The sequence below is a fragment of the Entelurus aequoreus genome, linkage group LG05 (assembly GCF_033978785.1).
Source record: "Entelurus aequoreus isolate RoL-2023_Sb linkage group LG05, RoL_Eaeq_v1.1, whole genome shotgun sequence".
In the NCBI taxonomy this organism is placed as follows: Eukaryota; Metazoa; Chordata; class Actinopteri; order Syngnathiformes; family Syngnathidae; genus Entelurus; species Entelurus aequoreus.
Genome location: NC_084735.1, coordinates 75,873,149 through 75,898,811, shown reverse-complemented (window position 1 = coordinate 75,898,811; position 25,663 = coordinate 75,873,149). Strand labels below are relative to the sequence as shown.

The 25,663-nt window shown below is 37.2% G+C and overlaps 1 protein-coding gene across 5 annotated transcripts in view; it reads right to left on the bottom strand.

Annotated features, from left to right (window-relative positions):
- Positions 1-25,663, bottom strand: part of gtf2ird1 (GTF2I repeat domain containing 1) — a 70,715-nt gene that overhangs the window by 14,264 nt on the left and 30,788 nt on the right. For all 5 annotated transcript variants that reach the window (XM_062048929.1, XM_062048931.1, XM_062048928.1 and 2 more), the window contains exons 8-13: positions 24,236-24,319; positions 23,942-24,125; positions 6,274-6,299; positions 2,460-2,592; positions 2,328-2,371; positions 2,017-2,100 (exon numbers count right to left, since the gene is read on the bottom strand). In XM_062048929.1, the coding sequence (XP_061904913.1) occupies positions 2,017-2,100; positions 2,328-2,371; positions 2,460-2,592; positions 6,274-6,299; positions 23,942-24,125; positions 24,236-24,319 (555 nt within the window). The remainder of the gene's footprint in view (positions 1-2,016; positions 2,101-2,327; positions 2,372-2,459; positions 2,593-6,273; positions 6,300-23,941; positions 24,126-24,235; positions 24,320-25,663) is intronic.

Here is a 25,663-nt window from a genome sequence, read left to right as displayed (position 1 = left end):
AACCTCTGCCCTGTTTTTAATGAATACTTCGGCCTGTTTTGCTAATGTGTTCTAATGTCGGTCATTATGGTGGTACTTGTCGTTGGATGTCATTGTGGCTTGTGCAGCCCTTTGAGACACATACGATTAAGGGCTATATAAATAAACTTTGATTGATTGATTGATACTTGAAGAGCTTTTTTTCCCAGAAGTGGTACTTGGTAAAACAAAAAAAGTTTTAAAACTGCTGGTATGGAATAAAATCATACAAATAATAGTAATTTTTTGTATTTAAAAACGATTTTCATAAAATTTTTATAAAAAATGTACCCCAATGATAAAAAAAAAGTTGATATGAAAAATTAAAACAGTTTTTAAATGATTATTATTAAATAACTATGCTGTCTGAAAGAAATATGATATTCAAAATAATGTTTTCTTTTTTTTTTCCAATTGAAAAAAAGAAATGTCGGCAAAAATTAACAACAAAAAAAATCTGCCCATACGCAAAAACTTGGCTGGCACGTACACTACCGTTCAAAAGTTTGGGGTCACATTGAAATGTCCTTATTTTTGACGGAAAAGCACTGTACTTTTCAATGAAGATAACTTTAAACTAGTCTTAACTTTAAAGAAATACACTCTATACATTGCTAATGTGGTAAATGACTATTCTAGCTGCAAATGTCTGGTTTTTGGTGCAATATCAACATAGGTGTATAGAGGCCCATTTCCAGCAACTATCACTCCAGTGTTCTAATGGTACAATGTGTTTGCTCATTGGCTCAGAAGGCTAATTGATGATTAGAAAACCATTGTGCAATCATGTTCACACATCTGAAAACAGTTTAGCTCGTTACAGAAGCTACAAAACTGACCTTCCTTTGAGCAGATTGAGTTTCTGGAGCATCACATTTGTGGGGTCAATTAAACGCTCAAAATGGCCAGAAAAAGAGAACTTTCATCTGAAATTCGACAGTCTATTCTTGTTCTTAGAAATGAAGGCCATTCCACAAAATTGTTTGGGTGACCCCAAACTTTTGAACGGTAGTGTACATGCCTTAGCAACAAGTGGTGCAAGAATCCCTAAAATTCAATGTTAACCAATCAGAAGCTAGAATAAATTTGTTTTTAAAAAGTACACATTTTGAAACTTAAAACGAACTATATTCAAATAAATACTTGGAAAAACTTAGAAAAATAATTCATTTATTATTAAAAGTGAAGTGAAGTGAAGTGAATTACATTTATATAGCGCTTTTTCTCAAGTGACTCAAAGCGCTTTACATAGTGAAACCCAATATCTAAGTTACATTCAAACCAGTGTGGGTGGCACTGGGAGCAGGTGGGTAAAGTGTCTTGCCCAAGGACACAACGGCAGTGACTAGGATGGCGGAAGCGGGGATCGAACCTGCAACCCTCAAGTTGCTGGCACGGCCGCTCTACCAACCGAGCTATACCGCCCCGAAAATACAAAATAAATCCAGTAAATATATCATTACTCATTGTGACATCTTGACCAAAACATTTCTGAGGTTTAGAATTTTCCATTTGACTAAATTTGGTGACCTGCCATTAAGTATTGAAAAGTATATTTTTACAAAAATACCTGACCAAGTGTGGACATGTTGTAAATTTCAGGGACCTCGGGTTGTCCACTTACCAATATGTTGGTCCAGATACTGATTCTTTTCAAAATAAGGGGGACCACAAAAAATGTAATTATTGGCTTCATTTTAACAGAAAATCTTCCATCCATCCATTTTTTAACGCTTGTCCCATTTGGGGTTGCGGGGGGTGCTGGAGCCTATCTCAACTGCATTCGGGCGGAAGGCGGGGTGCACCCTGGACAAGTCGCCACCTCATCACAGAAAATCTTATGATATATTAAACATATGTTTCTTATTAGTACCAGTATACCGTACAACCATACAGGGAACTAAATCAAAATAGCTTACATTCGACATAAAGTGGACCCTTTTTCCCTTTCATCAAAACATCATCTTGGGAAGTTTCTCAAAACTAACGCTCACTTACCTGTTGGCACTGTAATTTGGATGATCTCTCCATCCGGAGGCTCTGTTTTAATCCTCTTCGGAGGTATGCAATCTCCGGAAGGACCTGCGAGGATTGAACACGTTCATTCAGTCTGACTTCTCATTACCACATGTTTGAACCGACTGTAATGCAAAAAGGCACACTCAGCTCAGTTATTGTTGCAGTTTAGAAAAAAAACAAAAAAACCTTCAATCTCATTCTTGGAATTCATTAGGTTTTTGTCACTCAGTGGGCACCAAAAAAAAGTGTAATTGAGTGTTGTAATCATGAGGCGATGCTATTGTTATTACCTGCTTCGCAGTCTGCAAGAGGACTCACACATGCACTCGTTGACCTGCAGGGTAGAATCAAACTATTTTATTCCCTGCCTACTAACAAGATACCCCATTGGGTACACCAGCATATAATTGTGTCTTTCTGACCGGCTGCTGTGAGGATTGCCGACCAGCTCCGTTGAGGCGGTGGCGGGCGGCAGGCTTAGATTCTCTGGTAAACCATCTTCCTGTGCCAATCCCAAGTCGTGCTTGCCATCCTCCCTCGCCATTTTGCCGGCAGCTTGGACAAACAAAAAACATATCTATACTTCAATTATCTGCATTTTATGTTCAGTTTTAACATATACAGTAGGGCTGGACAATTAATAAACTTTTAATTTTGATTTCAGGTAATTATCCGAGGGGAAAAAAACGATTAATAGGCCATGCGAGGTGCAAATAAATTCCGGAGCTTGTGACAGTGAAGCAGATAAGGAGCGAATGAGTGAAAAAAAAAGAGCATGTCTACAAGAAGTTAGGGATCTCACCATGGTTGCTTTTTCTCATTTGACACAGCGCGAGCATGACTAATCAATAATCACTAAACTCAACAAAAAAAGTAATGCAAATGATTTTCGCTTTCACGTAACCTCAGACGAGATTTGCTGATAAACGCAAAATAATATCAGGGAAATTGACATACAAATGTAAGCGAAATAGTGTCACTGTGAGGAGAAGAAACATTTGTTTTGGAAAATAATGTGTACAGTAAGTAGTGCTCATTTATCCTCGACACACTCAACCGCCCCGTCCTGACCTAAACAATGTCGAGACGGTCACTGGAAACAGCGTCTAAACTACAAAGCTAAAGCGAGCAAGAACAATCCATACACACACAACACATCTCATCTGCTTGTGTTGTTGTGAACGACATCATCGATGTAAGATCAATGTACAAACGGGACAGCAATCGCATCTTAAGAGGCGCTCTCTTTTTTATTTTTTAAACAGCCTCAAGTCGCCTCGTTAATCGTCAAGCAGAGAACAGCACACTTCCCTCCCTTCACAATAATAGCGCAGTGCGCCACATCCGGTCTGACTGCGCTAACGAAATTAAGGTGTAAGCAAAAATACACTTTAAGCACTCATTGATACATTTACACAATTATTATGCTTTGACTTAAAATACTGGGCAAAATTATCCAATATTGCACCAACAAATGTAAGGATTTTTGCATTTAATTAAACATTCTATTGAATTTTATTCACACAGAACGCACACACTGTATGGTGGTAAAATAGGTGTAAAAGGAACAAGACTGAATTAGAAATAAATAGGAAAAAACAATGCTACTGTTATTTACATTTATTGTTATTGCTATTATTAGTATTTTACTTGTTGTGGCTTATTCGTTACTGATTTATATCCAGGGTTGTAATTTTTTTAACCACCGTATTTTTCGGACCTGTCGCACCTGCCGAAAATGCATAATAAAGAAGGAAAAAATATATAAGTCGCACTGGAGTATAAGTCACATTTTTTGGGGAAATTTATTTGATAAAACCCAACACCAAGAATAGACATTTGAAAGGCAATTTAAAATAAATAAAGAATAGTGAACAACAGGCTGAATAAGTGTACGTTATATGAGGCATGAATAACCAACTGAGAACGTGCCTGGTATGTTAACATAACATATTATGGTAAGAGTCATTCAAATAACTATAACATATAGAACATGCTATATGTTTACCAAACAATTTGTCACTCCTAATCGCTAAATCCCATGAAATCTTATACATCTAGTCTCTTACGTGAATGAGCTAAATAATATTATTTGATATTTTACGGTAACGTGTTAATAATTTCACACATAAGTCGCTCCTGAGTATAAGTCAACTATGAAAAAAACTGCGACTTATAGTCCGAAAAATACGGTATATTTAAAGTTGAGTTTTGTGGTACAATACATACTCCTGATTTCAAACTAATGAATAATCATGTAATTAATTGTGATTTACAATATTAATCAAAATAATCGTAAATTCTTATTTTTGCCATAATCGTCCAGCCCTATTATACAGCACAGTGCACATGCAAGCATATGCCAAGGGGTCCCTGACAGGCAGACCTGGACGGTCCATATTCAGACACGGATGTCTTTCTACGGCGGTCCTTGTGTTACGACATTTCATGGTGACGAGGCACTCCAATAAAGTATGAATACTAAAGAAAAAGAAAAAGAGAACCGCTTACGTGCGTGGGGCGGAAGCATACGCACTCGGAAGAATTTGTAGTCATGCAACGTTAAACTGAGAAAAGACAATGACATTTCTGTTCTTCTTTGTTAACATTTTTCCCTGCATTATGTCTTCCAGGCATAAGGCAGACTCTTCTGATGGTAATACGTCAACAAAAAGGAAAGTTAAGTCAAGTTAAGTTAAGGGGACGGCGTGGCGAAGTTGGTAGAGTGGCCGTGCCAGCAATCGGAGGGTTGCTGGTTACTGGGGTTCAATCCCAACCTTCTACCATCCTAGTCACGTCCGTTGTGTTCTTGGGCAAGACACTTCACCCTTGCTCCTGATGGGTGCTGGTTAGCGCCTTGCATGGCAGCTCCCGCCATCAGTGTGTGAATGGGTGTGTGTGAATGGGTGAATGTGGAAATACTGTCAAAGCGCTTTGAGTACCTTGAAGGTAGAAAAGCGCTATACAAGTACAACCCATTTATCATTTATAAATTAGACTGTAAAATAAAATTAGATTGTTATACATCGCAATAGACAGGTAATCGATATCAATAAAAAATTATTTCGATAAAACGTTCAAAGTTTTTTCCTCCTTTGTCGGAAGAAACTAGAAGTTGCTACTCAAGGTTGGTTGCATGAACAAAGGCACTTCCTGTGTGGTAACCGAGGAACGTATGAAGTGATCACTGATCAGTGGGAGTGAAATGGTAAAAGCCAATCAGGTAAAGAGTATCAACGATCAAGTTTTTTTTGCGCCATCTCATTGTCTGGTGGTTGATTCTTTGCATAGAGTGAAAAGAGAAATAAAAAAATTGAGTACAGCAGAGAGCGAAGAAATAGTGGATAAAACAGGAAAAGTCACTTCAACAGTCTTGAAGTTTTTAGGATTTTTTTTTATTTCTATTTAAATCGGACTGTAGTCAGACTAATGGTGTCGGTAAATTATGCAAGGCGCTCGTCCCCACAAATATCCGTAATACCGCACCACCTTAGCCGCGCTCCCCCTTTGGAGTACAGCTGTAACTTCCTGGCACCAAACCTACAGAAAACCATTATTCTCATATTTCTCTATATTTACATTTTCACACTTTTCACTATTTTGTTTCACATTATCAATTATTCCTTACATATTCCCTATTTGTGCACCTTCATTTTAAGAGGTTGTTGTTACGTGTTCAACGTGATTTTAGAATTGTGTTTACATTGATTAAGTGCTTTCCATAATTGTGTTGACATTTCCTTTCCTTTCTGCCTTGATAGCTGAGGGGATTATAAATCAGAGGAACGTAACATTTCAGATAAAAATTTCTATCAATAATTATAGATATCGACTGATATGAAACACTTATATTTTTCCGTTTTCAGCCGTATCGCCCAGCTCTAATTAAATGTGGAATAATAGTAAGAAAGTGCCAATCAACACAAGCCTGTCAAACGTTGCACTCATCATCAATGATAAAGATGGTATTTTGGAACATGTGCAAAGCTCTGCTCTTATGAAACAGACATAACTAAGCAGCATCGTGCTCTCATTAGGTCTGTCTCTCCCTCACTTGCCACACCCTACATTTAACCTGTGCATCTTTTTTTAGTCATAACGGTAATTAACTGTACTTAACATTAATCTAAGAAATGTTTTGTCAGTCCTCCACCTCAGTGTTAAATCGGTAACACAGCAACAATCGAAATTAAAAAAATATATATATATACACATCGTTAAATGAATGACACTTACCTGTGAAAATCCTTTCATCAAACATCCTGCAATGCAAATGAGACAACAAGGAATTAGTCATTACTTATCCAGTAAGCAAGCCGATGCTTTATTCTAATTAAAAGGTCCTCTATTATGAATAGAAGAAATTATGACAGTAATACGTATCTCTAGGGCCCGTTTATGAGGATCAGCGTGAGAAAAATATTTTATTTAGCTTGTCTGCTCCACTTTTCGGAGAAGAGGCGCTCAAATGCTCACTTTTGTTATGAAGGCGTCATGAAGAAAAAAAAATAGTTCGAATGGGAATAATACTGCTTATTTCTAGATGAGCCCACCGCATGTATGTATATGCCTGGCTATTTATGGAAAACAGCTTTGTGAAACAAAAAAAGCAGGCTTTGCTACACATCTTGGAATAAAGCCATCTAACCGTAAGTCAGCAACGAAGCTGTATGTTTGATTATTTTATTAACAGCGAGTAGGCTGACCCTTGCATTATGAGATTGTTAGCATTGTAGCTCACATTTATGTCCTCATGTCCCACTACTTAATGGTGGGTGCAGAGTTTCACTGTATATATTAACAGGGTCTTTGCAGGTTTTAACAAATCAAATTTAGGACTATTTAATACTTTTTTAAAAGACCATAACAAATGTAATTGAAGACCATTTCATTTCCATACAAACAAACAAGTACAAAGACATATAGGAAAATATAGGAAAATCACAGAATTAATTAATTCACTGCTCTTTCACATTGGAAAACAAAATGGATTGTAAACTATTGTAAACTAATTGAAAACAATATTAGCAAATGTCACAACAACCATTTTTCAGAGTTGCCATATAATTGTTTTCTTGCAAAAGGTGCAGTGTGCTTCATATCAAGCGTTTTCATGTAACAACAACCAGAATGTCAGCAATGGTAAAGGAAAGCACAATATATATATATATATATATACACTACCGTTCAAAAGTTTGGGGTCACCCAAACAATTTTGTGGAATAGTCTTCATTTCTAAGAACAAAAATAGACTGTCGAGTTTCAGATGAAAGTTCTCTTTTTCTGGCCATTTTGAGCGTTTAATTGACCCCACAAATGTGATGCTCCAGAAACTCAATCTGCTCAAAGGAAGGTCAGCTTTGTAGCTTCTGTAACGAGCTAAACTGTTTTCAGATGTGCGAACATGATTGCACAAGGGTTTTCTAATCATCAATTAGCCTTCTGAGCCAATGAGCAAACACATTGTACCATTAGAACACTGGAGTGATAGTTGCTGGAAATGGGCCTCTATACACCTATGTAGATATTGCACCAAAAACCAGACATTTGCAGCTAGAATAGTCATTTACCACATTAGCAATGTATAGAGTGTATTTCTTTAAAGTTAAGACTAGTTTAAAGTTATCTTCATTGAAAAGTACAGTGCTTTTCCTTCAAAAATAAGGACATTTCAATGTGACCCCAAACTTTTGAACGGTAGTGTATATTGTCTGTGAAAAGGACTGTTAGAATCTCTGCTAAAGCTAAACCGTTGACTTTAAGTGTTTTTGCGGCTGTCAGAATTGAGCAAACAGACAAAAACATGGACAGTACTACGACTGTATCCGCACAAAGTTGTGAAAAACAAAGAGTGCAGAAAGAGCGATTGTCTAAAACGAAAGAAGGTGATTATGTCTTGCAAGCCCCAAACAGATTTTGGATGAGAACAATGTGAATAACGTTCAAATTTGCTCAGCTCATTTTGTATCTAGTATGTATGAATACATTTGTACCTGTTTTTTGTGACTTTTTTGAAAACATATTGCTAATAAACAAGGACTAGTTTTATTTAAGCATGATGGAATTCGCAAATCTTCCTTGCTTTGCTCACCCCACCATGAGAGTGTTAACACTAAACACACAACTTGTATAGCTTTTAAATGTCAGAAATGGTATATATAAACCTGGAAAAAAGATTAGGCATGCGAAGCTGACCTGAAATTATTGGGATTAATAATATAAATAACATAAGAGAATGATGGTTTTTCTATGGTTTTACTGCTGTGAGTACACTACTACCACAGAGAAATTAACATGTACTTACTGTATGAAATATTATGATTTCACTAGGAAATATCTCATAGTGATCTCCTTCTGCAACTAGCGCCACTTTACCCACATAAAACTCTACTACGAAGCCACGCTGTTGTAACATGTGCAGAATGTGGCTTGGCATTGTCTTGCTGAAATAAGCAGGGGCGTCCATGAAAAAGACGTTGCTTGGATGGCAACATATGTTGCTCCAAAACCTGTATGTACCTTTCAGCATTAATGGTGCTTTCACAGATGTGTAAGTTACCCATGCCTTGGGCACTAATACACCCCCATTCCCTGACAGATGCTGGCTTTTGAACTTTGCGCCTATAACAGTCCGGATGGTTCGTTTCCTCTTTGGTCCGGAGGACACAATGTCCACAGTTTCCAAAAACAATTTGAAATGTGGACTCGTCGGACCACAGAACACTTTTCCACTTTGCATAAATCCATCTTAGATGAGCTTGGGCCCAGCGAAGCCGGCGGCGTTTCTGGGTGTTGTTGATAAATGGCTTTCGCTTTGCATAGTAGGGTTTTAACTTGCACTTACAGATGTAGCGACAAACTGTAGTTACTGTAGTTGCGGTAGCTTTTTGATGCAGCACCGCCTGAGGGATTGAAGATCACGGGCATTCAATGTTGGTTTTAGGCCTTGCCGCTTATGTGCAGTGATTCTATGAACCTTTTGATGATATGGACCGTAGATGGTGAAATCCCTAAATTCCTTGCAATAACTCATTGAGAAATGTTGTTCTTAAACTGTTCGACAATTTGCTCATGAATTTGTTCACAAAGTAGTGACCCTCGCCCCATCCTTGTTTGTGAATGACTGAGCATTTTATGGAAGTTGCTTTTATACCCAATCATGGCACACACCAGTTTCCAATTAGCCTGTTCACCTGTCGGATGTTCCAAATAAGTGTTTGATGAGCACTCCTCAACTTTCTCAGTCTTTTTTGCCACTTGTGCCAGCTTTTTTGAAACATGTTGCAGGCATCAAATTCCAAATGAGCTAATATTTGCAAAAAATAACAAAGTTTACCAGTTCGAACGTTAAGTATCTTGTCTTTGCAGTCTATTCAATTGAATATAGGTTGAAAAGGATTTGCAAATCATTGTATTCTGTTTTTATTTACACAACGCGCCAACTTCACTGGGTTTTGGGTTTTGTAATTTGGCTTCGCTGTGGACTTTCGTTATCGGGCAGATCAGGTAGCCTACTTTAGTTCCGTTTTGTAGTTATGTATAGCGTCTTCAAAAATCAAAAAATTCAAACGCAAGACTGAAATGTATGCATTTTTTAACTAAAAGTAACATAAATAGATTTTAAATACCTTTTGAAATCATATTTAAGACATCTTGTGAGATTTTTTTGACATTTTAAGGCCTTATATTTAAATTGTCGGATTTATGACTTTTTAAAACCCTGCAGATACCCTGATTAAAAAAGGAAAAAGTAGCACTTCTTGGAGCCATACACTGTGTTGTTAACATCTAAGCTACATATATTGGACACTTAAGTTGTGATGAATGGGAACTTATTTAAAAAATTGTGGGTTTTTTCCATTTTGTTTTGTTAAAATCTCAGTTGTTTATCATTACAAGTGTAAAACAAGATACAATATGCTTTGTCATTGCACTTAAAAAGTACCTGTCCAAAAAACAGACATACAGTATGACAGAGGGTACAGGACAGGAAGCTGTGATGGGTCGCCACGTGGGCGGTGTCCCGTAAAAGATGGGAAAAATACAAACAGGAGAAGAAGAAAAAGCCACTCCCTAACTGTGCTCCTGTAGGTGGCGCATTGTAGGACAAGGAAAAAACCTCAGCTAACATAAGCACACATTACGACATACAACTGTTAACTTGCAACGGGCTGGATGTTGTTAAAGTGCAGGCAGTCAACTAACGCCGCAGCCAGAAATGGCGTGCCGCACTGGGGTATGAAGCGGCTAAGGCGTGGGATAGGGGCAGTGTGTGTGTGTGTGTAGTGTTTGTGGATGGTCCTTAAGCCTGAGACGTCACTTCACCTGGCATCAGTCTTGGTGCCTCATTCCGCAAAGTGTCGTCAAGATAACACTGCTATGGAGACAACTCAAATGCAGGTTAAGACGCTTGGGTTAGGGCAAGTAGATACATTTCAATGTTTGTCTGTCCTAATTGTCCGTTTCTGGCTCTCAAATTGATCATAATTTCGCCTTACAGAGCGGAAAGCTTATCCGAGATGGTATCCAGTTTGCGATTTAGTTGAGAAATCACCACAGTCTGAGTGCCTACAGCCCTGTCCATCCTATCAACCATGACGGGCAGCTTCTGGGTACCTTGAACTGTTGCCCTTGTTTTCTGAATGTGTTGATCCAACCAGGCGATGTCCTGTTATCATAGTTCTGAATAGGTAGAAAATGTGATGTCCTCAACTTAAAGAGTCGCCAGGCACACAACCCTCCACTTCTTCCAAGCGTCCATTGTGTATCCAAACAATCACAATGCTAATTTTTCTCATCCTGTCAATCAGCTCATGTTAGAATTGAACTTGCGCCATAAGAGCCAGACTGCATTGTGGATTTAACATGATTCTTTATAAGTATGTGTACTTCATGAGTACTTTTATCTGTGTTTTACAGCAACTTCACTGATAATGGCTGTAGGGGTGCACACACTTTTTCCAGCAGGCGACCTACTTATCAAATGACCATATCTCATATATACGTATATGTGTATGTACTGTACATACATATATGTTTGCAAATACATATACATACAAAAAATACACACACACACACACACACACACACACACACACGCACACACACACACACACAGTAAATACAAAACCCAAAACCAGTGAAGTTGGCATGTTGTGTAAATTGTAAATAAAAACAGAATACAATGATTTGCAAATCCTTTTCAACCTATATTCAATTTAATAGACTGCAAAGACAAGATACTTAACGTTCGAACTGGTAAACTTTGTTATTTTTTTGCAAATATTAGCTCATTTGGAATTTGATGCCTGAAACATGTTTAAAAAAAAGCTGGCACAAGTGGCAAAAAGACTGAGAAAGTTGAGGAATGCTCATCAAACACTTATTTGGAACATCCCACAAGTGAACAGGCAGCAAAACAGGCCCAGAGCACAATACTACCACCACCATGCTTGACGGTAGGGATGGTGTTCCTGGGATTAAAGGCTTCACCTTTTCTTCTCCAAACATATTGCTGGGTATTGGGGCCAAACAGCTAAATTTTTGTTTCATCTAACATCACATGGACAAAGATAAGACCTTCTGGAGGAAAGTTCTGTGGTCAGATGAAACTTATGCTCTGGGCCTGTTTTGATGCCAATGTGAGACAATGAAAAAGAAGGATTACCTCCAAATTCTTCAGGACAACCTAAAATCATCAGCCTGGAGGTTGGGTCTTGGGCGCAGTTGGGTGTTCCAACAGGACAATGACCCAAACACACGTCAAAAGTGGTAAAGGAATGGCTAAATCAGGCTAGATAATAAATAAAAGTTTTAGAATGGCCTTCCCAAAGTCCCGACTTAACGTGTGGACAATGCTGAAGAAACAAGTCTATGTCAGAAAACCAACAAATTTAGCTGAACTGCACCAATTTTGTCAAGAGGAGTGGTCAAAAAATCAATTTGAAGCTTGCCAGAAGCTTGTGGATGGCTACCAAAAGCGCCTTATTGCAGTGAAACTTGTAACCAAATATTAACATTGCTGTATGTATACTTTTGACCCAGCAGATTTGGTCACATTTTCAGTAGACCCATAATAGATTCATTAAAGAACCAAACTTCATGAATGTTTTTTGTGACCAACAAGTATGTGCTCCAATCACTCTATCACAAAAAAATAAGAGTTGTAGAAATTATTGAAAACTCAAGACAGCCATGACATTGTTCTTTACAAGTGTATGTAAACTTTTGAACACGACTGTATATACTTATATACATAGTGTATATATGAATATATACATACATACATACAGTACAGGCCAAAAGTTTGGGCACACATTCAATGTGTTTTCTTTATTTTCATGACTATTTACATTGCAGATTGTCACTGAGGGCATCAAAACTATGAATGAACACATGGAGTTATGTACTTAACAAAAAAAGGTGAAATAACTGAACATGTTTTATATTCTAGTTTCTTCAAAATAGCCACCCATTGCTCTGTTTAAGGCTTTGCACATTCTTGGCATTCTCTCCATGAGTTTCAAGCACACCTGTGAAGTGAAAACCATTTCAGGTGACTACCTCTTGAAGCTCATCGAGACAATACCAAGAGTATGCAAAGCAGTAATCAGAGCTAAGGGTGGCTATTTTGAAGAATCTAGAATATAAAACATGTTTTCAGTTTCAGAAAGCTAAATATGGAGGTATTTGGGCTTCAAAACCAAAGATAAAAGGTGACGCTTTAAACAAGGAAGCAACGCGCTTCAAGTGTTGCTTTAAAACACGCCTCGCCAAATGTGGCGATTAGTATTAGCACCTTTGCTTTAAACTAGGGCTGGGCCATACATCGCATATACTCGATGTATCGCGGGTTTGTCTCTGTGCGATGTAGAAAATGACTATTTTGTGAGTATTTGAGTATACGTTCTCACGCAGTTGCTTTTAGCTGCGGGCATTACACTACAGTAGGGCTGTAAGATATATCGATATATTTTTAAACAAGATATGAATTAAGAAAATATCGTAATATCATTTATTTCACGTTAAAATGACCAAACACCGCTTATTTGTTGTGTTCCTTCTCCCCCGCTTCTCACTCCCTCTCATAGGCTACTAAACCCCTCCCCTTCCTCCTTCCAAGACATGCTTGCACGTATAAGAACATCCATGATTGGTTGTTTTTTTACGAGGATGAGTGATGATTAGTTGAGATTAGTCCAATTAAGAGTCAAGATAGGGTGGGTCATCGAACCAGAAAGGGAAATCACAACAGACATCCCAAATGACGAAGAGAGAGTCGTAGGAGAGAGGAGCGGTTTATATATTAAAAAACTAGTGGAAGATGGCACAGGGATTCTCTTCTTTAGATTTTTCTTTTAGCGATGTAGACCACGTCCAGGTAACCCACAATGCGTCTACGTGGACACATTTGGACAAATGTATGCGTCTGGATAAAACATTCATTTGAGTTGTTTACCATGTAAGCCCAAATCCAAACTTCTCCAGTTGCCAAGCCGGGCCTATTTCGCACGAGAAATGCTGCCAAAAATGTATTATTTGCACAGCTGTGTTATTCATTTTACATAGAAAGAATATTTTTCTACTTTATTTATGTTATGTACGTAATTATGTGCTACTTAAACAGTTTCTTTTCAGTGCTGTTAATACCCATCTTGACTAACTGGGTTAATAAAAGTGTCACTGACTGTTTACAGTACAGTTGTCATTCACTTCAATTTCAGTGAATCGCCCTCAAAAATAAATATCTTTATATGTATACTTTCACGGGAAAATATATCGAGATATATATCGAATATTGAGTTTAAGTAAAAATATATCGAGATATACTTTTTTGTCCAAATTGCCCAGCTCTACTTCAAACTTAGGTAAACATTTGATTGAATAATCAAATTGATTGAATAATAAGCATTCAGATCGGCACAAGGAGTTTAAATAGTGACAGGTAATAATGTAGTTGTTACACTTGTCCTGCTGTTCTGCTCCGGTGCAGACTGTAGTCGAGGAGCAGGGTCTATGTTTTCGGCGGGGGTAACATCGTTCACTTTACCCGTCAATGGGTCTGCTAAGCTCCGCTTTCAGGTCAGAATGACGAGGCCACCGATTTGTGACAATCTGGTTGCTTTATTGTTAGTTTTGCAGGACACAACCAGACCCGTTCAAGACTCTACTGTGCAGTGCATGCGCTACCTCTCTCTCTCTTCTCCATCACTCACTGACTTCACTCAGACAACACATTGCCATTTTCTTAAACACACACACACACGCTACTCTCATAAGTTAACCAGCTCCCCTGTTGAGCCCATGTAGATACGTAACATGTAGACACGTAACATGTGGATATGTAACATGTAGATACGTAACATGTAGATACGTAACATGTAGATACGTAACATGTAGATACGTAGATGCGCACACAGCTGTTTGGATTGATGCCAAATATTAGCAGAGTTAAAACTACCCAATTAGTAGTCAACTAATGCAAGTGAAAATACTATATTATGTAACAAATTGCTACAATTTGTATCTTTAACAAATGTGCATTTTACCTGCTACATGGCTTATCTGGGTACATTTATCCATAGTTTTGTTTTTAGTACTTACTAATAATTGTATTTTTCTTAAAGCACAGATCAGGAGTTGCAACCATAAATCATGAAGCATTTAATATGATGTCAGTAAAGCTTTTTATTATATTCTAATGTAGTCCTTGATTATGGCAGACTACATGTAAAATTGTAAATAGTTTTTTGAGTGCAACAAGAAAAGCCCAATGTGTTTGATGCCCTTTAGTTTTTTATTTTAACCTTCTAAAATTGTTCTTTGTGCAATAGGAAAACATATGTCTATTGTATTTTAAGATTTTCTGTTCAAATAAAGCCAATATTGAAATTTTTTGTAGTTCCCTTTATTTTGAAAAGTATCAAAAAGTATCGATATACATTTTGGTACCGGTACCAAATTATTGGTATTGGGACAACCCTAATATACACATATCTATATATGTATATACATATGTATATTAGGGCTGTCAAACGATTAAAATATTTAATCGTGATTAATCGGATTTTGTTCATAAATACAAATGTATATTAAGGCTGTCAAATGATTAAAATATTTAAATTAAATAATTTTATTAAAATAATTAAATAATAATCGCATCTTGATCATAGTTAACTCAAAATTATTCACGATTAATCGCAGAAAGATAATTTTTTGTCATGAATAAGTGTACCTTAGACAGATCATTTTTAAGGTTTTAATACCATGACTGGACAATTAATTTGCTTTAATGAAATGTTTTTAAACATTATTATGCTTTTTGACACAGCTCAAAACGAAAAGGATATAAACAAATTTTTAAAGAGAATAAAAAAATACCTACAGTGCGTTGGTGTCTTGCCAGAATTCCTATTTTGTAGGAATACAGCATTTGTATTTCCGCTTTAGGAGCACTTGCACTTAGAGGAGAGGAGCTAAATTTCCATGTTTAGATAGCAGTTTCACGCTGCCAACACAAAATGTGGATTGTTACGATTATGCTTTGATTGTCAAAGATGTTCGGCGGTAATTTTTCTACATGAATAAATGTTTCTGATATTCTGTACTTTACATGTTGTTCAAGTTAAAAGTAGTAATAGTTAATTTTGGACATGTTAAAAACAAAGCAAAATAAAAAACTATGAAAAAATTTAATCTTGATAACATTACAGTAAGGTAAAGAAATAGAAACAAATATTTCACAATGAAAACACATAAAAAATGAAAACAATACATAATGTTTAGTTTTTTTCATATCCAAAAAGTGAAACTTATTAACTCCCACCTCTTTATATACTAAATCAAATAACTAGCTTTCTTATCATCATCATTATTATTATTATATAGAATAATATATTTACCAGTCTTATCTTATTACAATATATTATCAATAATCTTTTACTCACTTTTTTTAAGCACAAAAATACAGTACATACGTACAATATACACATACTATGTATAGTCACATGAATACTAAAGTACTAATTAGGGATGTCCGATAATATCGGCCTGCCGATATTATCGGCCGATAAATGCGTTAAAATGTAATATCGGAAATTATCGGTATCGTTTTTTTTATTATCGGTATCGTTTTTTTGTTTTTTTGTTTTTAATTAAAACAAAACATAAAAAACACAAGATACACTTACAATTAATGCACCAACCCAAAAAACCTCCCTCCTCATTCACACAAAAGGGTTGTTTCTTTCTGTTATTAATATTCTGGTTCCTACATTATATATCAATATATATCAATACAGTCTGCAAGGGATACAGTCCGTAAGCACACATGATTGTGCGTGCTGCTGGTCCACTAATAGTACTAACCTTTAACAGTTAATGTTACTCATTTTCATTAATTACTAGTTTCTATGGAACTGTTTTTATATTGTTTTACTTTCTTTTTTATTCAAGAAAATGTTTTTAATTTATTTATCTTATGTTATTTTATAAAAAAAAATTTAAAAGTACCTTATCTTCACCATACCTGGTTGTCCAAATTAGACATAATAATGTGTTAATTCCACGACTGTATATATCGGTTGATATCGGTATCGGTTGATATCGGTATCGGTAATTAAAGAGTTGGACAATATCGGAATATCGGATATCGTCAAAAAGCCATTATCGGACATCCCTAGTACTAATTGATGGTGACACCAACCAATAAGTCACTACCCAAATATTTACAATAATAATAATAATGTAAATATTTTGTGTTTGTTAGCCCGTAACCCTCATTCTTGAACATATTGAAAATCATGTCTTTGTATAATTTTTTTTTAACCAAAGTTAAGGTCGGACATTTTTTGAATTCCGCATTCAAACTGTTCCATAGTTTAACCCCACATATTGTAACACAAAAGCTTCTTCATGTTGTGCGTACATTCTGAATTTTAAGATTGAAACTACCCCTTCAATTATAACCTCCTTCCCTTTCGGTGAAAAAACTTTTACACATTCCCAGGCAGTGAATTGTTTTTTGCTTTCAATGTAAATTTGTACTGTTTGTAGTTCCACAAATCTTAAAATTTCAGTAATTTTGAATGTAAATTTTTTTTATTTGTGTGACCACTATATCCCGCCTTATGAATTACCCTTATTGGGTTCTTCTGCAGGATGATGAGTGTAATTATTGCCCCAAACTTCTGCAAAGCTAATGGCATTCTTATGTCTGCATGACAAGGTTTTAACCTTTTCTACCTACTTATGAATAAAATGTAATATTCAGCCTTTTAAACAGTCTGCAATTGCGGACTATCAATCAGAACAAGTTATAAAGAAATATACTGTACCATAGCGATGGTAATATTGTGTAGTGAACTGTAATTACCCGATGTGGGCTGCAGAGGGCAGTGGCAGGCATGCCTGCAGTATCAGTGGTAGCGAAGAAGAAGCGAGATTGTGCAAAGACAATCTTCCTTCATGTCGCCGCTGCCATTACAATACACTTAAATTTCAATCTGTCAGAAAACATTTATTCAGGTAGAACTATCACAGAATAACGCAGAATAACAGAAAGACATGATCGTATTGTACGACGATATTTCATTGTTTTGTTGGTTAGACCAGATGTGAAGCGTAGCGCTATTATTGTGAAGCTGCCAACCGGACGTGTATGATTGGTACGAGAAAAGACTTAACATGTTTTGATGAAAATCTCAGATAAAAGTGACTTTAATAAATTGGTTATATTTGTATAGCACTTTTCTACTTTCAAGGTACTCAAAGCGCTGTGACACTATTTCCACATTCACCTTAGGTAAAGATGGCGATTGAATCTCCTTCTAAACGGGATTATGCAAGTGTCCCATCGGTCAGCATCCCAGCGACAGTGGAAGTATTACAGTGTTTGTTTGTTTTATTATGGTTTTACTTCCTCTCTATCGTCTTTGTTTCTGCGAAGTGTATATTCCATCTTACTAAAGCAGTTTGAGTAACAATCTACTTTTATGTTTTCAATGCCCTTAACTATAATCCAAACACGGACGTGAAGCTTCTCCTCACTCCAAGGAGCAATGCATGCTCAGCGTTTGCTCCAATGATGTCGTTTCACGCCGATTGAAGGTAAAATTGTCTTGTCTTGTCCGGAGAAAGACTTGCCATGGCTTTTAATCTGAAAATTCCATAAGGTCTCCCTTTCTTTGTGCAGTTCTGGGAGCAATTTTAGAGCCTGTGGCTCAACAGTAACTGGATGCCATTACACATTTCCCCAAACCACTGAACAGGCGGAGGGTCAAAAACGTTAATCGCACGTTAAAAAAATAATCGCCGTTAAAGGAAGTTATAGTTAATGCGTTATTATCACGTTAACTTTGACAGCCCTAATGTATATACATATATACACATATTTTCATGACTATTTACATTGTAGATTGTCACTGAAGGCATCAAAACTATGAATGAACACATGTGGAGTTATGTACTTAAACAAAGGTGAAATAACTGAAAACATGTTTTATATTCTAGTTTCTTCAAAAGTAGCCACCCTTTGCTCGGATTACTGCTTTGCACACTCTTGGCATTCTCTCGATGAGCTTCAAGAGGTAGTCACCTGAAATGGTTTTCACTTCACAGGTGTGCCTTATCAGGGTTGATTAGTGGAATATCTTGCTTTATCGATGGGGTTGGGACCATCAGTTGTGTTGTGCAGAAGTCAGGTTACTACACAACCGACAGCTCTATTGGACAATTGGTAAAATTCATATTATGGCAAGAACCAATCAGTTAACTAAAGAAAAACAAGTGGCCATCATTACTTTAAGAAATGAATGTCAGTCAGTCCGGAAAATTGCAAAAATGTTGACTGTGTGCCCAAGTGGAGTCGCAAAAATCATCAAGCACTACAACAAAACTGGCACACGAGGACCGACCTAGGAAAGGAAGACCAAGAGTCACCTCTGCTTCTGAGGACAAGTTTATCCGAGTCACCAGCCTCAGAAATCGCAGGTTTACAGTAGCTCAGATCAGAGACCAGATGAATGCCACACGGAGTTCTAGCAGCAGACTCATCTCTAGAACAACTGTTAAGAGGAGACTGCACGAATCAGGCCTTCATGGTCAAATAGCTAATAGGAAACCACTGCTAAGGAGAGGCAACAAGCAGAAGAGATTTGTTTGGGTCAAGAAACACAAGGAATGGACATTAGACCAGTGGAAATCTGTGCTTTGGTCTGATGAGTCCAAATTTGACATATTTAGTTCCAACCGCCGTGTCTTTGTGAGACGCAGAAAAGGTGAACGGATGGATTCCACATGCCTGGTTCCCACTGTGAAGCATGGAGGAGGTGTAATGGTGTTTTGCTGGTGACACTGTTGGGGATTTATTAAAAATGGAAGGCACACTGAACCAGCATGGCTACCACAGCATCATGCAGCGACATGCCATTCCATCCGGTTTGCGTTTAGTTGGACAATCTATTATTTTTCAACAGGACAATGATCCCAAACACAACTCCAGGATGTGTAAGGGCTATTTGACCAAGAAGGAGAGGGATGGAGTGCTGCGGCAGATGACCTGACCTACATAGTCACCGGACCTGAACCCAATCGAGATGGTTTGGGGTGAGCTGGACCGCAGAGTGAAGGCAAAGGGGCCAACAAGTGCTAAACACCTCTGGGAACTCCTTCAAGATTGTTTGAAAACCATTTCCTCTTGAAGCTCATTGAGAGAATACCAAGAGTGTGCAAAGCAGTAATCAGAGCAAAGGGTGGCTATTTTGAATAAACTAGAATATAAAACATGTTTTCAGTTATTTCACCTTTTTTTGTTAAGTACATAACTCCACATGTGTTCATTCATAGTTTTGATGCCTTCAGTGACAATCTACAATGTAAATAGTCATGCAAACGCATTGAATGAGGTGTGTCCAAACTTTTGGCCTGTACTATATAAATATATATATGTATATATATATATAGGGATGATACTCGAAACCGGTTTTCCCGGTTGTTTGATAAGAAAAGAACCGAGTCCTCGGACTCGAATCCCTTTTTGAGAACCGGTACCCGTTATCGAGACCACTATAGTAAAGGAAAAGAGTTGATTCTTTTTTCAAATCCCGTCCCGACCAGAAATGCTCCGTGGGACATCACAATAAATGACGTCACGTAGCTCAGTCATTAGGCGCAGATAGCGAAAGCAAGAAAACAATGGATGGGAAAAAGCGCTCCAAGGTGTAATAAAGTTCAAGACAAAAGCTATAATCCATCGAATAACTTTACTGAGAGATTTTAGCAGGGTAAAACACATGACGAACACTTTTACGACCAACCGGAAACATAGCAACGCACCTCCTTTACGGCAGCTGTCGCAACGTTCTTAAAACAACCGCAGCACATACATATATATACAACATATCTCCCTTTTTTAACTTTTGTTTTTCTTTCCTTGTAAACAAAACAAAATCACACTGTAGATGTGTTGTCTGTCTAATTATAAATAATGCTGACGAGGCGTGTTGGCTGAGTTCTTGACGTTTACTTTCACAGCGTGGCAACATGCAACACTTTTCGGGGCTACCGCGCATGCTCGTAACTCCCGTTGCATGCTGGGTAGTGTAGTTGTTATATTCTCTAGCTCATAACATTTTTCCCCCATAAAGAAATAATGTTAACTCAATAAAGTGTATTTCTTTTTTTAGCTTTAACTTTTCATTTATTAGCATTGTAACCACATTTGCAAAGAACTTTTCTCTTCATAGAATGTTCTTTCAATAAAGAAATAAAGTGCAAAAATGTCAAAGCATCATAACAAACAGTTATGTCAAATAGCAGCAGAAGTGCACTTTTTGGAGAGCTGTATTATTTTCAGTTTTGTGCCCAAGGGACTGATTTTATTTAACACTATATTATTATTTATACACCTATAGTGATCACAGAGACAGGTTGTTTTTGTGTTACTGTATATATTTGTTTCTCTGAAAAATCCCACTTAATATACTTTGGGTAACAACAGTCAATATTTATTTATTTTATTTTTTTAGGTGGGTAACAGTCAATATTTATTTATTTATTAGATTTTATTTTTTTATTATATAATAAAAGTGAGCTTTTGTTAAACCAAATATTGTGTGTTTTTTCCATATACAACAACCTATCTGGACTCGATAAGAGAATCGATAAGGAATCGGTTCGATAAGAGGATTCGATAATAGGCTCGAACTCGATAATTCCTTATCAAACATCATCCCTATATATATATATATACATATATTTATACGGTATATATACACACACACACACACTTTCAACCGCTTGTCCCCTTCGGGGTCGTGCTGGAGCCTATATATATATATATATATATATATATATATATATATATATATATATATATATATATATATATATATATATATATATATACAGTATACATATATATATATATATATACACAAACACACACATACATACATACATACATATAAAAACACATATACACACATACATGTATGTATAAATAAAAATAAAAGTCAGTAATTTCTACATGTTTTATTTTGTTAAATTCTACTTTCAACTTCCTGTCTACCGTCTTTCATTTCTGTTGAGCTTTTATGCCATCTTACTAAAGCAGTGAGTGTAACAGTCGACATTTGATATTATCAATGCACCTTAACACGGATATGAAGCGTTCGCCCACTTCTGATCGACGCACGCAGCAGGCATTTGCTGCAGTGACGTCGTCCCACAGCGAAAAAATAGTCCTTTCTTGTCGGGGGAACAACTTGCCATGGCTTTGGACCTGATATTTCCATAATGTACCCTTTTCTATTTCTGCTCGCTTTTTTCCGGCTTGTTGCTCATCAGTATCTAGTGAGCTCAGCCAAGTTTCCTCCCTGAGTACTGAGTACCCCGTGGGTCAAAAAGGACGTGTCTGTGTTAAAAAAAATTATTACTTAATCGCGATTATTTGCAGACAGGTATAATTTGTCATCATTAATAAGTGTACCCTAGACAGATATATTTCAGGGAGGGTGGCTTCCTATTGCTGCATGACAATGTTTTAACCTTCTCTATTAATTAATAAAATGTAATATTGAGCCTGCTAATCATTCTGTAATTGAGGACTGGACCAGAACATGTTATAAAATTATTTACACAATATTTCAGCAAGCCAGAAAAATCCCCCGCCCCTCACCCGCCCTCACATTCCTCATCTAATCTACTAGCATTTCTTTAGGTGCAACTATCACACAATAACATTACAAAACATCTCTGACAAAGCATGATCGGAATGTAAGACATTTATTATTTTATTCAGGGTTTCCCCTAAATTGCCAAAATACCTCTGGCGGTAGGGGCTTGGTTGATATGACGTAATCACATGATTTGCTATGATGCATATATTCTTTAAGAAGGCAAACACATGTGAATATACATTTAAAACAAATCTGTTATTATTAAGCATAGTATTAACATATATATTTTTCTTGTGTAATATAATTTTGTTGTATTTTTAAATTGTTGCTGCCTATTGTACAATATTCTTTGTTGAGAATTTTTTAGAAATTTCTCCAGTTCGCGAACATATTAAAGTACGTCCACAGCGCGGACACACTGCTTCTGCTCCAGACAACCCTGTACGTATGGCTGGTGTTGATGTGTATTTTAGTGCAGGGGTGTCAAACTAATTTTAGCTCAGGGGCCGCATCGAGGAAAATCTGTGCACACGCGGGCCGGACTATTACAATCATGGCATTAGTACTAAAAAATAAAGACAACTTTAGATTGTTTTTTTGTCATTCTGAAAATATTACAATAAAAATGTAGAAAAAAATACCGGCAGCGGTAAAGTTTAGATCCATGAAGGAAAGAAGAAAGTGAATGAATGTTTATAACAGAATACATTTACATATGCATTAAAATCTGTTTTATTTTGTATTATTTTATAAAATGAATTAAGTAACGTTTATGACAACATTTTTTCAAAACACAATATAGAATGTGAGCTATAACAGGATAATGCGTACATTCATCATTTGTATTCAAAACGGTTACAAAAAAGTGGGACCCCAAAAATGTACTGCGAGACCCCATTTTTATGACTTGATGGGGTCCCTGGGACCCCATTTTGAAAATTCCTCGCACTAACACTGATGGAGTATTGGTGTGTGCAAAACAGCAGCAGGCGGCTGTGGCCTGCGGGCCGGTTCCAATACTAATCAAATATCATCCCGGGGGCCATAGATAATTTATTCAAATCCAGCCCGCAGGTATTATGGTGGTCATTTTTCCCATGGTCTGTGAACACACCGTGTGTGGTCGCTCTTAACAGTTTTGACGGCCGTTGCGGAGAGAAAGTCTGTTAAAATATAAAGTGCTTTGCGCTTTGTTTTTTTTCCGTCATACTGAGCTCGCAGTAGCCAGCGTCATCTCACAAGATCCTCGAGTGCAGTGAATGTTAATCAAGAGACACCATAGTGAAGATTGATGATCACTAATATTTAGGTCTTTTTTTTTTTTAATGCCTTGCGAAAGATTGACACACCCTCCGCAATCGACTGGTAGCTCGCGATCGACCTAATGGGCACCACTGATGTAGACTAACTGCCTCCCAGGAGTGCCTAATGTTGTGGTTAACTACATTTTGGAAACTAAACCTGCACAACAGGATAAAGACAGACGAGTGTCTACTTCAAATTACCTTAAATAAATAGATAGTGGTGGGGGTGAGGAGTCATGAATGGAAATGACTCGCCATTTAGCAGCGGGATGTAGGGCGTGTTGGAGAAAAGCGCCATTTAGAAAACAGATGGTGTAAGCCAGCGCGGCTGGCGGCTTCTTATCTAAAATCAAGTCTGAATTCAAGTTGTTGGGAGAGGATAGGGGTGGATGTACATTCTCAATCACACCTTCGAGTACGTACCGTTTCACTACAAAGCGGATTCCGTGGCGTTCGTCCAAGATGCGCTTGAGCTTGGGGACGCCGTAAGTGCAGGGTCTCTTGAAAGGGATCTGGTCGGGAATGCCGATGATCTCCACGGCGCCGGGGTCGCAGGCTATCTTGCGGTACGGGACAGGCACCATGTGATCGAGACCCAGGGCCTCGGCTATAGGGGACATTTTCAAGATTAAAAAAAATAAGCCCAATAAATGTTGAACTGTAGATGACCACAATGTATCCCACTTGAAAACTTGACAATGTAAATTTTCCCCTTACCGTATCTGCTGTTGAACAAGATCTGGACACATTCCCTTAGCGTGTTAATATCTTCCGTTTCCCGGATGAACGAGTCCCATTTTTCTGCAAATGAGACACAAAAACCAGGTAAGGTTTGACAAAGACACTTTTGACACCTAAAGCAGCTTTATTTATCTGCGATTGATTTCCATCGACTGGGCTTGAGTTATTAAATGTGTAATCTTCTTAAGGGATTACTCTTTGTAGCTCTTAAAGTTTTAGTAAAGTTTAACTCAAGTTTAACAAACAATAAGACAGGAAGTAGGAAACTGAGTCATTTACAACTGAAACGTAGCATCGACGTTTCTTAGTCAACAATCATGCTGTAATAATCTTTTTTTTTTTTTGCCTGTTAGCTTAACATCAATTAGCTTTGTGCTAGCATATCTTAATCATTAAGTCACCTCTGCTTAGCATCTGTCACATTGTATCCTGTAAATCAAGTACTAAAATAACACTTCCAGGCAGATACAACCCTAGACTAACATCCTCCCCCCACCAAATCCCACCTACCCGGATTGTAAATAATCAAATGTATATACTTGTTCTTATGCTTTCTGAGCTAACTATGTTCACTGCTCGCTGTACATATCCTACGAAGTCAGACCTACACTGTTTCAATGTCCATTTCTCAGATGATATAATTGTTGATGACTGAAGTGCTGATATCAACCAAACCTAACCCCCCCGCCCCAACCCCCTACACATCCCACCCCCCGGATTGTAAATAATGTAAATAATTCAATGTACATACTCTGATGATTAACTTGTGTGATGACTGTATTATGCTGATAGTATATATTTGTACCATGAATTGATTAACGTGGACCTCGACTTAAACAAGTTGATAAACTTATTCGGGTGTTACCATTTAGTGGTCAATTGTACGGAATATGTACTGTACTGTGCAATCTACTAATAAAAGTCTCAATCAATCAATCAATCACTTGCCTCTAGTCATATAACTTAACAGCAAGCTAAGATTGTTAGCTGAGCGTGTATTAGCCCGTTAACATTGTAATGCTGTTTTTTGTGATTTATTCATCTAAGGTCACGTAATATCAATATATTTTCTATATATTTTTAGTTAGCTTAGCATGTATTAGCCAAATGTTTGCTTCTCTTAGCCTTTGTTAGCTTAGCATCTGTTGCCCATGTTAACCTGCGTTAGATTAGCATCTTTTAGCCATGTGCTTCTATCTGTTATTCACATATTGGCCTCTGTTAGCCACACTGTGTCCAGGGCTGGTCATTTGTTTGCCTTAGTTATCCATGTAATATGTTACCTTAGCATCTATTAGCACCTGTGAGTCAAACAGTGGGCTTAAGATAGACAAACAGTGGTACCTCATATTTAGAGTGTTTTGAGACAAGAGCTGTCTCTCAGCTAATTGCTTTAAGTTGAAA